The sequence below is a fragment of the Salvelinus namaycush genome, chromosome 35 (genome assembly GCF_016432855.1).
Source record: "Salvelinus namaycush isolate Seneca chromosome 35, SaNama_1.0, whole genome shotgun sequence".
NCBI lineage: Eukaryota > Metazoa > Chordata > Actinopteri > Salmoniformes > Salmonidae > Salvelinus > Salvelinus namaycush.
This window is the reverse complement of record NC_052341.1, coordinates 24,075,768-24,087,962: the sequence shown is the minus strand read 5'-3', so window position 1 is coordinate 24,087,962 and position 12,195 is coordinate 24,075,768. Positions and strand designations below refer to the sequence as shown.

At 43.3% G+C, this 12,195-nt stretch overlaps 1 protein-coding gene across 1 annotated transcript in view; it reads left to right on the top strand.

The window, feature by feature from the left end:
- cacna1g (calcium channel, voltage-dependent, T type, alpha 1G subunit) overlaps positions 1–12,195 on the top strand; it is a 276,474-nt gene that overhangs the window by 143,947 nt on the left and 120,332 nt on the right. The window contains exons 5-8 of the mRNA XM_038974934.1: positions 2,485–2,644; positions 5,447–5,741; positions 11,248–11,340; positions 12,142–12,195. The exon at positions 12,142–12,195 is cut by the window's right edge and continues 847 nt beyond it. Coding sequence (XP_038830862.1) covers positions 2,485–2,644; positions 5,447–5,741; positions 11,248–11,340; positions 12,142–12,195 — 602 coding nt within the window. The remainder of the gene's footprint in view (positions 1–2,484; positions 2,645–5,446; positions 5,742–11,247; positions 11,341–12,141) is intronic.

Genomic DNA, 12,195 nt, shown 5'->3' with positions numbered 1-12,195 from the left:
CACATTCTTATTGTCAATGACGGCCTAGGAACAGTGGGTTAACTGCCTTGTTCAGGGGCAGAACGACAGATGTGTACCTTGTCAGCTCGGGGATTCAAATTTGCAACCTTTCGGTTACTAGTCCAACGCTCTAGACCCACTCAGTTTTTCACCACAAAATCACCAGACTGTAATGGCAGTCTAAGTCGTCCTCCTCAGACGAGGAGAGGCGAGAAGGATCAGAGGACAAATGTGCAGCGTGGTAAGTTTCCATAATTTAATGACATGAAAACTAGACAAGAATACAAAAACAACAAACGTACTAACCGTCACAGTCCCGTGTGGCACAAGCACTGACACAGGAGACAACCACCCACAAAATCCCAACACAAAACAAGCCACCTATATATGATTCTCAATCAGGGACAACGATTGACAGCTGCCTCTGATTGAGAACCATATTAGGCTGAACACAGAAACAGACAAACTAGACACACAACATAGACAAACTAGACACACAACATCCCACCCAGCTCACGTCCTGACCAAAACTAAAACAAGCACAACACATAAGAACTCTGGTCAGGACGTTACACAGACAATGGCAAGAAAATTATAGAACCAGCTCACCTGCTTTTACACTATAATTTGACTATTAGATGTTCAATGTTTCTTTTGAAATAAATATTTTAAAAGGAATAGTTAAACCATATTCAAATGAGACTTCAATTCACGTAACAGGGTTGACTTCAAAATGAGGGACAGACTTCAATGAATCACTAATCACATGAAATAAGTAATAATCTTCAGAAAATAACTTTGTCAAAGCAACAACATGACTAGGGCTTTACAATGACGGTGAAGACTTGGAGTATTTTTTGAGGGTTAGAATCTTCGTAGAGGTCACATAGAGTGCACAGATGTCAAAATGCTGATTTATTGACTTTATTTGTGCCTTTAACCTCTTGAAGATGTGCTCTTTATGACAGAATGTTAAAATTAGGTCAACTCAAATGTTTTATTTTAACTAAGTTATACTTCTCAAACTGCACCGAATTGGTGGAACGACCCAACTACTGTGTTAGGCTTGGATTTGTGTCTTGTGTATTTGCTCCCCGTCAGGCAGCGTAGCTGTAAAAAGCTGATGACTGTGAGACTAGATAGAGAGACACAATACAGCTGGATGTGAACCCAAACTGTCGACACGCCTGTTATCTACCCAGACATGCTGCTCATTGTGGCTCACTTCTCTTCTCTCTCCTCCGATGATACCATCCCTCGCTTCTTATCTCTACTGAGCGCTCTCTTCATGCTCCCTATTTTGCTCCCTACCCATTTTCTTTTCAAATGTGCACATTTCTCTTGCTCTCTCTCCTCCTTCTCTTTTGCTCTCTGTCTCTCTATCGCTATCTCTCCCACTCTCCATCCTCTCTTTCTCCTTCTCCCACTTTCTGTCTCTTTCTCACTCTTCTTCCTCCCTCGCTCTGTCTCTTTCTCACTCTTCTTCCTCCCTCGCTCTGTCTCTTTCTTTCCAAAATCGACTAATTTCTCGCTGGTTCTCCCCGTGGTGGTGGTAGTCATTGGGCAGACAGGGATTAACCCGACTCCTCCAATTACCCGGAGAAATCATCGGAAAATGATTCTCATTACTGAGTCACCTGTTTCTGCTGCGAGCGTAACTAGAGAGGATCTACAAGGGAGAGGGAGGGAGGGAGGGAGGAAGGGAGCTAGGGAGGGAGGAAGAAGGGGGAGAGAGAGATCATTACAACACTGTATACAGACAAATGTGTTCATTCTTTTGGATCTTTTGTGAGTGTAATGTTTACTGTTCATTTCACTTTTGTTTATTATTTATTGAACTTGCTTTGGCAATGTAAACATATGTTTCCCATGCCAATAAAGCCCACTGAGAGAGAGAGGGAGAGAGAGAGAGAGAGAGAGAGAGCGAGAGAGAGAGAGAGAGAGAGAGAGAGAGAGAGAGAGAGAGAGAGAGAGAGAGTGAGTATCAAATCCCAGACAAATCAGTCTCATCAAAGAAACACAGAGAGATTCACTATGGCCAATAGCCCTGATTTAACCACTGTCTGGTTAGTAGGGAGAGAGGAGGAAGTCACACAGCGATAGGCCCCGGGGAGTGTGTGGGCAGGAGTGTGAGGAGAAGGCTGAAGAGATTGTGGTAAAGCTGAGGCGCTTTACTGCAGTTACAGGAGCTGCTGAAGTTACTAACTTGTCCTCCTCAGGCGTACACAGTGTACTCTGACACACAGAGACAGGAACGGTATACTGCGTTGTCACTATTACAATGTACCATCTGGGCTTGTGGTGTACTGTAGTTGAACCATTCCATTTTCCTCCACTTGTATATAAAGATGTGTATGTGTATTGGTGTGTGTGGGAATGTGTATGATACCGGACACGTGTTGATATCTGTAAACGTATGTGTCTGACAAGGTATTTAAAACAACGTGTGTGTTTGTTGTGTGTGTGTGTGTTTGTGTGTGTTAGGCATGCGTATCCTGGTGACTCTGCTCCTAGACACTCTCCCCATGCTGGGTAACGTCCTGGCACTCTGTTTCTTCGTCTTCTTCATCTTCGGCATCGTCGGCGTGCAGCTGTGGGCGGGGCTACTGAGAAACAGGTGCTTCCTGCCTGAGAACTTCTCACTGTGAGTAGAACTGTGTATGTGCGCACGCGTGTGTGTGGTGGTGGTGGTGGGGGATGGGGGGTGGGGGGGGGGGGTGGGGGGGCTGAGGAGGGTGCGGGTGAGGAGGTTTTGGGTGAGAAGTGGTGACGACAGTGGGGGTAGAGGGGTTAGGGTTAAGAAGAGGGTAGAAATGAATGGGTTTGGTTAGATGGTAATGAGGTCTGAGGCAAACGAGGTGAGTTTATTTTCTACAGTAAATGAGCCTCTGTTACTTAATCTGTGTGCGGGGTGTTGATGAGGATTGCTTGGTTTCCAGAACGTGGGATGTTGATACGCTGTATAACCAGATAAGTTCTAGCTGCGCACACATTCTGAGGAAACCGATGACCTCACAAAAATTCAGTTAAGAAACGTATAATAGCTGAAGTGAGCAGTACGACCTTCATATGAGTAATACAAATGCAGTTTTTTTGAGTAAGGTATGCTTAAATTTAACTCCCCCACTAAGCCACGCATCCAATCATTTACCAGTGTGCCTTCGCTCTTCGATTGAATTGTAGAGTTACCACCCATGACATAAGTGTAACGGTTTTCGTCGTCTGAAGAAGAGTAGTCGGACCAAACAACAAAGAAATACAAAACATAGAAAATGAACATAGAATGCCCACCCGAATCACACCCTGACCAAACCAAAATAGAGACTCTCTACGGTCAGGGCGTGACAATAAGGCCTTATACATAGACCTGAAACTCATAGTTTACAGGCCACATCAGGCCTGCAAGTCTGGCAAAATTCCACAAACAGTAATCTTCCAACCAGGAGTTCTGAAAACCTGGGAAATGAACCAGAATCTTGCAACCGTAGCTGTAAATCACATTATGCTAGTTTGCAAAGTGATGTCTAATTCCTGTTGGAATCTAGCCAGCTTTAGGCTATCCAACAGTTGAAATGTGTATTCAGCCGCAACCTGCAGTCATAATGACTGCCAGGATTCAACACAGTGGGAGGAGATGACCGAAGCCATTTAAAGTGGAACAACCATTTCAGTAACGGGTGCAAAAATTCTATGATTGGATTTGTTTACAAAACTGTCATTTATTTTTGTGTAGCATCAACATTTGAATCAACCAATCATTCAATCTACATGCAAAAACACAGACATTAAAAAAACAATTCCAAACTATCAACCTGCAGTAGCAAATGCTGGGGGAAAAAGTACATTTGTTATCATATCTTTAAAAAATGTAGTGGGTGTGACTTCTCATTTAGTTTTGAGTAAGTACCACAAAAATATTTTAAGTAATAATGACTTTTCATTGACTTTGCGTACAACTTACTAGAAGTATTTGAGTAAAACATGCCTTGGGGTTTACAGTGTAGGGAAAGTTTGACCTTGAAATATAGTACCGTCAGACATACTGGCCACCACCGCCATTTCCTGAGCAGCGTCATCACTCCTGTATTATAAAACGAGTAGCCATGATTATATAGAGGTGATAAATGGGAAGGAGAGGATAACTAGTGAGATTAGTGAGAGACCATTACATGTTATATGACATTTCCACCATGGTAGTTATGATTTATGACATTTTCTCATAAGGACCTAAATGTCCTTCTACATTATGGGTTCGTGAAGACTGTTCATTCTATTCTATTTGGACTAAACATTTCAGGTTCTCTATAAATGTCATGAAATGTTACATTCCATCATTTTGTATTTCATAATAGTAGATAAAGCCATAAAAACAGACTGCAACAGCAAGGAACTTTAATGGAAAGACATCTTTAATCATAACTTTAATTACCACAGTTTTGCCATTGCATTAGCCACGTAACTGCACACTATTAAACTCCATGGTGGATACAAGGATTAAATCCCCTCCAACACAGATTGACTCGCCAGCAGAAGCTGTTGCATAACTCCATCCTAAAGTGTGAAATAGCTTAAATAGCTTAAATAAATATATATGTGTTAGCATATAAATATATAACTAGGACTGCCATAGCAGTACTAGAGGGAGGATTTGGCCCAGTAAGTAATTGAAGCTAGCTACTTGTGTGGCTAATGTATCAAAACACACACACACACACACACACACACACACACACACACACACACACACACACACACACACACACACACACACACACACACACACACACACACACACACACACACACACACACACACACACACACACACCGATCAAGCGTGTCACATCGCCTCCAGGCAGAGTCTGTGTTGACAGACGCACCAATTATCTATCCTCTGACGGAGATGTGCGCCATTAGAGCTAAGCCGTGGTTAACACAGACACCCAGACGAGGGACATACTGTACACGTGCACTCCCGAGTGGCGCAGCGGTCTAAGGCACTGCATCTCAGTGCTAGAGGCGTCACTACAGACCATGGTTTAGTTTCCAGGCTGTATCACAACCGGCCGTGATTGGGAGTCCCATCGGGCGGCGCACAATTGGCCCAGCGTCATCCAGGTTAGGGTTTGGCCGGAGTAGGCCGTCATTGTAAATAAAAATGAGTTCTTAACTGACTTGCCTAGTTAAATAAAGGTACAAAATATATATTATGTAAATGCACAGATTGCGTAGGGAACAATGATGAAAACCCTAGATGGGAGAATTCCACCAACTGCTACACTAACCTTGCTATTATCCCCTCTCTCCTCTCTTCCCTCTAGTCCTCTACCTGTGGCGCTGTGGAACTACCACCAAGCAGAGAACCATGACCAGAAGCCCGTCATATTCTCAATGCCTAAAGCTACTAGAACCCCAACTGTAACGCACTCTCTCTCCTCTCTCTTCAGTCCTCAGTCCGTCGAGCTAGGCAACTATTACCACACAGAGAACGATGACGAGAACCCCTTCATCTGCTCCATGCCCAGGGAGAATGGCATGCGTCTGTGTTCCTCTGTGCCCATCCTGTATGAGGAGGGAGGTCTCCAGTGTCAGATGGACATGAACTCCTACAACAGCACAGACAACACCACCTGCATCAACTGGAACCAGTACTACAGTAACTGCTCGGCGGGAAATGTCAACCCCTTCAAAGGGGCCATCAACTTTGATAACATCTGCTACGCCTGGATCGCCATCTTTCAGGTGAGAAAATGGCATGGGCGTGCCTGTGTACATCAGTGGAGGCTGCTGATGGGAGGACGGCTCACAATGATGGCTGGAACAGAGTGAATGGAATGGCATCAAACACATGGAAACCATTTGATACCATTCCACTCATTCCGCTTACCACAAGACCATCCTCCCCAATTAAGGTGCCACCAACCTTCTGTGGTATACATATGGATTGCACGTACGCATATACTGTATGTAATTGTATGCACAGCAACACAGATACATGTACAGTTGAAGTCGGAAGTTTACATACACTTAGGTTGGAGTCATTAAAACTCGTTTTTCAACCACTCCACACATTTCTTGTTAACAAACTATAGTTTTGGCAAGTCGGTTAGGACATCTACTTCGTGCATGACACAAGTAATCTTTCCAACAATTGTTTACAGACAGATTATTTCACTTATAATTCCCTGTGTCACAATTCCAGTGGGTCAGAAGTTTACATACACTAAGTTGACTGTGCCTTTAAACAGCTTGGAAAATTCCAGAAAATGATGTCATGGCTGTAGAAGCTTATTTTTGAGTGAATTGGAGGTGTACCTGTGGATGTATTTCAAGGAACTACCTTCAATCTCAGTGCCTCTTTGCTTGAAATAAATCAGCCAAGACCTCAGAAAAGAAATTGTAGACCTCCACAAGTCTGTTTCATCCCTGGGAGCAATTTCCAAACGCCTGAAGGTACCACGTTCATCTGTACAAACAATAGTACGTAAGTATAAACACCATAGCTGTCATACCGCTCAGCAAGGAAAAAGCCACAGCTCCAAAAATACTATACAAAAGCCAGACTATGGTTTGCAACTGCACATGGGGACAAAGATCATACTTTTTGGAGAAATGTCCTCTGGTCTGATGAAACAAAAATAGAACTGCTTGGCCATAATGACCATCGTTATGTTTGGAGGAAAAAGGGGGAGACTTGCAAGCCGAAGAACACCATCCCAACCGTGAAGCACGGGGGTGGCAGCATCATGTTGTGGGGGTGCTTTGCTGCAGGAGGGACTGGTGCACTTCACAAAATAGATGGCATCATGAGGAAGGGAAATGATGTGGATATATTGAAGCAACATCTCAAGACATCAGTCAGGAAGTTAAAGCTTGGTCGCAAATCGGTCTTCCAAATGTACAATGACCCCAAGCATACTTCCAAAGTTCTGGCAACATGGCTTAAGGACAACAAAGTCAAGGTATTGGAGTGGCCATCACAAAGCCCTGACTTCAATCCTATAGAAAGTTTGTGGGCAGAACTGAAAAAGCGTGTGCGAGCAAGGAGGCCTACAAACCTGACTCAGTTACACCAGCTCTGTCAGGAGGAATGGGCCAAAATTCAAGCAACTTATTGTGGGAAGCTTGTGGAAGGCTACCCGAAATGTTTGACCCAAGTTAAACAATTTAAAGGCAATGCTACCAAATACTAATTGAGTGTATGTAAACTTCTGACCCACTGGGAATGTGATGAAAGAAATAAAAACTGAAATAAATCATTCTCTACTATTATTCTGACATTTCACATTCTTAAAATACAGTGGTGATCCTAACTGACCAAAGACAGGGAGTTTTTACTAGGATTAAATGTCAGGAATTGTGAAAAACTGAGTTTAAATGTATTTGGCTAAGGTGTATCCAACTTTCGACTTCATCTGTATGTACATGCAGCCACATGCACACTTACACTCCGCAAAGCACAGTCAAAACTGTTGACCCATAAAAACCAAGGCATTTAATGTTCCAGGATTGCAGTATTTCAGAAGTGTCTCAGGAAGATGGCATCACTGTCTCATCTGTCTGATGCTAACTTAGTGATCAGCTGCATACCCAGAGCCTGCGAGTTTAAAGTGTCGTGGTGCTTTAAATGTTGGCACCAGGGTTAGAGACAGCTGATCTTTTGGAAATTGGTTTTACGCTACAGTGTACAGTATCTCGTTCAAAAGTACCTTTTAAAGCAGCATTGGCAGTGTTTTTATCTCTTTCGTTGTTTTGAAGTACACCAAACAGTTGACTGACCACTTGACTGATCCCTCCTTAAGACTTTGATGTAACTGTTGAGCTGCAGCCTTCCCAGGGTTAGGTTGCATTAGGGTGTATGAGGCACAGAGACGGAGAGCATCATTGGTTGTACTGCTGCTGTATCTAAGGAATAGGGATTAATAGATTAAGAGGGTGGCTATGGCGATGGAAGTGGAGTGAGGCGCGTTAATATAATTTCTTTCATTCACTCATCAGCCTATTCATTGCAGGGACTTGGTTCGAGTTTTAATTTGTCCCTGTGTTACAGTTGTGTCTTTACAGACTTTACAGACAGAAGATTGAGGATTTCCACTATTAACATGAGAACCGCTGGGCCTCGATGGACCGCCCTTTAAGCTAATGAGCAGTCATTCTGACTGCAACATTCTAACAGTGTAATTAATACATCTCATATACTGTATGCTATCGCAAAAATAATCATTGGTTGTGTTCATAAAGACCTTAGGTAACGTTAGAACAACAATATACTTTTTTTTTCTTCCAATAACACAATAGCATTTTCATTTGTTTGTGTTAGTTTAGGCTATATGTAAAAACAACAACAACATTTTTTTTCAGGAGTTCAATCAATTGTATTCATGGAGTGACTGTACAACTATGAAACAGAAAGCATATGTGTTGGAACACGGTAACAGCTTCTTTTTATAACAACAAAAAAATATAGATATATCCCAACCACCAAGATGCACGGCCAAATGATGGAAACATCATTATAAGTGCCAAGTGATAAAGAGTGGAACTCAGCACAAAGCATTAAAATGAATATAAGCGTTGATATAACAGCAGTCAAAAATAGTCAATTATTATCAGCTCGTGCTTGTGTGCGTCTTCATGCAATGGCATCAGTTGGATTTCATTCAACAGTTGACACATTTCATTATTATTTTAGTTAGGTCAGGGTGTGACATGGTGAAGTATGTGTTTTTGTATTGTCTAGGGTGTTGTTTGGTTTAGGGGGTTAAGTAGAGTAGATGGTTTAGTGTTCAGTGTAGGTGTCTAGGAAAGTCTATGGTTGCCTGAATTGGTTCTCAATTAGAGACAGCTGGTTATTGTTGTCTCTGATTGGGAGCCATATTTAAGGCAGCCATAGGCTTTAGCTGGTTGTGGGTAATTGTCTATGTGTAGTGTTTGTGTCAGCACTATTTATATGTATAGCTTCACGGTCGTCAGTTTGTTATTTTGTTAGTTTTTGTATAGTTGTTCGTTTCTTGTTTTTTCTCTCTTCTATAATAAAAGAAGATGTATTTTGCACACGCTGCGCCTTGGTCCTCTCTCTCTTGTCAAGACGATCGTGACATAGTGTGTAATAGTCTCCCTGTCACGAGTTCCGCCGGAGTCGGTCCCTCTTCTTGTTCGAGCCACGTTCGGCGGTCGACGTCACCGGCCTTCTAGCCATCCCCGATCCACTTTTCATTTTCCATTTGTTTTGTCTTTGTTTTTACACACCTGGTTTCAATTCCCCCATTACATGTTCATTATTTAACCCTCTGGTTTCCCCCATGTTTGTGTGCGTGTTTGTTTTATTGTGAAGGCTGTATCTGACGGCTGGTATATTGTTGCCGGATTTTGTTATTTACGTCCGTTTATTTCGTGGTACCGGAATTTTTCCAGCACCATAGTATTGTGTTTATACTGGTGTTTTCTTGAATTAAATACCTTGTCCACGCATCTCAGCTCTCCTGCGCCTGACTCCTTTTACCAGTTACCCACAGCCTTGACACTCCCGTTCTCTCTTTATTGTGTCCCTGTCGTCTTGTCATTCTTCAGCACCGTTGTGCAGGTGCCTTATTTCGCGCAGAGGAAGGAGCTCCCGACTCACTTTGTTCATGGTGCCAGCCAGACTTGTTTTCTTGGCAAGCAACTTGACTGCCAATGACAGTGAAGTGAAGAAATGGTCCATGGTGACGTCTCTCCCCCTTGCCAATTTAAAGTTCCACAATCCTCATCACCACATTCTCCGACACTCGCTCACCTGCTGCCCGGATGTTTTCCCAGATATTGAAAGCCGTTCCGCATGTACAATTACACACGCTCTCACTGTGTAGCCTACTCCAACTAGGCCTGATGTCACGCCCTGGCCTTAGTATTCTTTGTTTTCTTTATTATTTTAGTTAGGTCAGGGTGTGACATGGGGAATGTTTGTGTTTTGTCTCGTTTTGGGTGGTTATATGGAAAAGGGGGTGTTGGGTTTAGTGTATGGGTTTGTGTTGAGTGAATGTTTCTAGGTATGTCTATGGTTGAGTGAATGTTCTAGGTATGTCTATGGTTGCCTGAGTGGTTCTCAATTAGAGACAGATGTCTTTCATTTGTCTCTGATTGGGAGCCATATTTTAGGCAGCCATAGGCATCATGTTTTTGTTGGGTCATTGTCTAGGTCTGTGTCTGTGTCTGTGTCTAGGTTGCATGTTTGCATTTTGTTCGGTTATAGCTTCACGGTCGTCTATTTGTTGTTTTGCTTCGTTCGTTCATCTCCTAAATAAAGAGAAGATGTATTTTTTACACGCTGCGCCTTGGTCCTCTCTCTCTCCCATGGTCGATCGTGACACCTGAGTAGACTGATAAGACTGCTTGGATTCAGTGGCCTGATATACAGTTGGATACATACCATTTAGAGATTCGAATTAGAATGGATCAATATAGTAGAATGTCCCGCCCTGTTCATCATTCACAATTGGTGATTACATAATTATGCATCGCTCACTTCCCCTCACTCAGCATCTCACCCATTCTCCCATTTCTCCCCATCATATTTTATTGAATTGATTTAATCTGCTGTTTTGGCATTCAGTTTCAAGGGAATTATCAGAGGGATTATCAGCTGGGCACTGCACTTTTAACTATCAGAAGGAGTGGAGCAGGTCCTACTGTTGGGAGAAGGAGTGGAGCAGGTCCTACTGTTGGGAGAAGGAGTGGAGCAGGTCCTACTGTTGGGAGAAGGAGTGGAGCAGGTCCTACTGTTTGGGAGAAGGAGTGGAGCAGGTCCTACTGTTTGGGAGAAGGAGTGGAGCAGGTCCTACTGTTGGGAGAAGGAGTGGAGCAGGTCCTACTGTTGGGAGAAGGAGTGGCAACGTGTGGAAGTGACATGCCCTCGTAAAACTGGTTATAACTCCAGTTGTGTTTGAAATATTAAGATTCTAACACCGACAGTGTGTTATATAGACTTATTTCGGAAAAGTCAAGGACAGATGGGGGCATGACTTAGAAAATAATCCTAAGCAGTCAAAATGACTGCTTTAGCGGATCTAGTGTTAACTCACTCTCAGTGGCTCTGTTCTGTTGTATTGAGGTGAAACTCAAACAGAGAGAGAGAGAGTGTTCAGTAGTTGGTGTGATGTGGATGGTGCACCAGGGAGGGGTTTGAAGTCAAAATTGTGTGATATCTCTGTCTTTCTGTGTGTCTCTCTCTCTGTCTCTTCCTCTCTCTCCTTCCTTCTCGCGCTGATAGGTGATCACGCTGGAGGGCTGGGTGGACATCATGTACTTTGTGATGGACTCTCACTCCTTCTACAACTTCATCTACTTCATCCTCCTCATCATCGTAAGTGGGGAGAGTTAATTATTATAATTCATCTATAGTTTGTGTGTGTGTGTGTGTGTGTGTGTGTGTGTGTGTGTGTGTGTGTGTGTGTGTGTGTGTGTGTGTGTGTGTGTGTGTGTGTGTGTGTGTGTGTGTGTGTGTGTGTGTGTGTGTGTGTGGCAGAATTCAATGCCATGGGCATAGCTACTTATTCAAGCTCTTAGCAAACTCCTGACTCCTGAATGCCCTCCCAGGCCCTTATGTAAAGAGAAGTCTGCTTCCAGAAACAACATGTCTCAGTACACCACTCAACATCTGTTCAGTCTGAAACTCCCTTCAGCAGTACACAGCCTGGTGATACAGTACAGGAGTATTATCTCCTCAAGCACACGTTCACAGAGCTGGGGGAGCTGCTTCTCAGAGGCTGGGAGGCTAGCCGCTAGCTAACCTGGGGGACTGTCTGTTATTTGTATGTTAAACTCACAGTGGATATGTAGGTGAAAAACTCCCTAAAGTGTGTGGGTATAGAGTCTGTGTGTGTTTCTTGATGTCCCTCTCCAGGTTGGCTAGTTCTAACTCCGTGTGTATCTGGTTGTCCCTATCCTAACTCGGTGTGCGTCTCTGGTTGTCCCTCTCCAGATTGACTCTTTCTAGTTTAGTTTAGTTTATTTATTTGCACAGAAAAATGTAATTGAAAGCCAAACAGTGCAGATAATAACACGGTAGAAAGGTGTGCACAACTCTTTCTAGAGAATAACTCTGTGTGTGTTTGTAGTTGTCCCTCTCCTAACTCTGTGTGTGTTTCTGGTTGCCCCTCTCCAGATTGGCTCTTTCTTCATGATCAACCTGTGTCTGGTCGTCATCGCCACCCAGTTC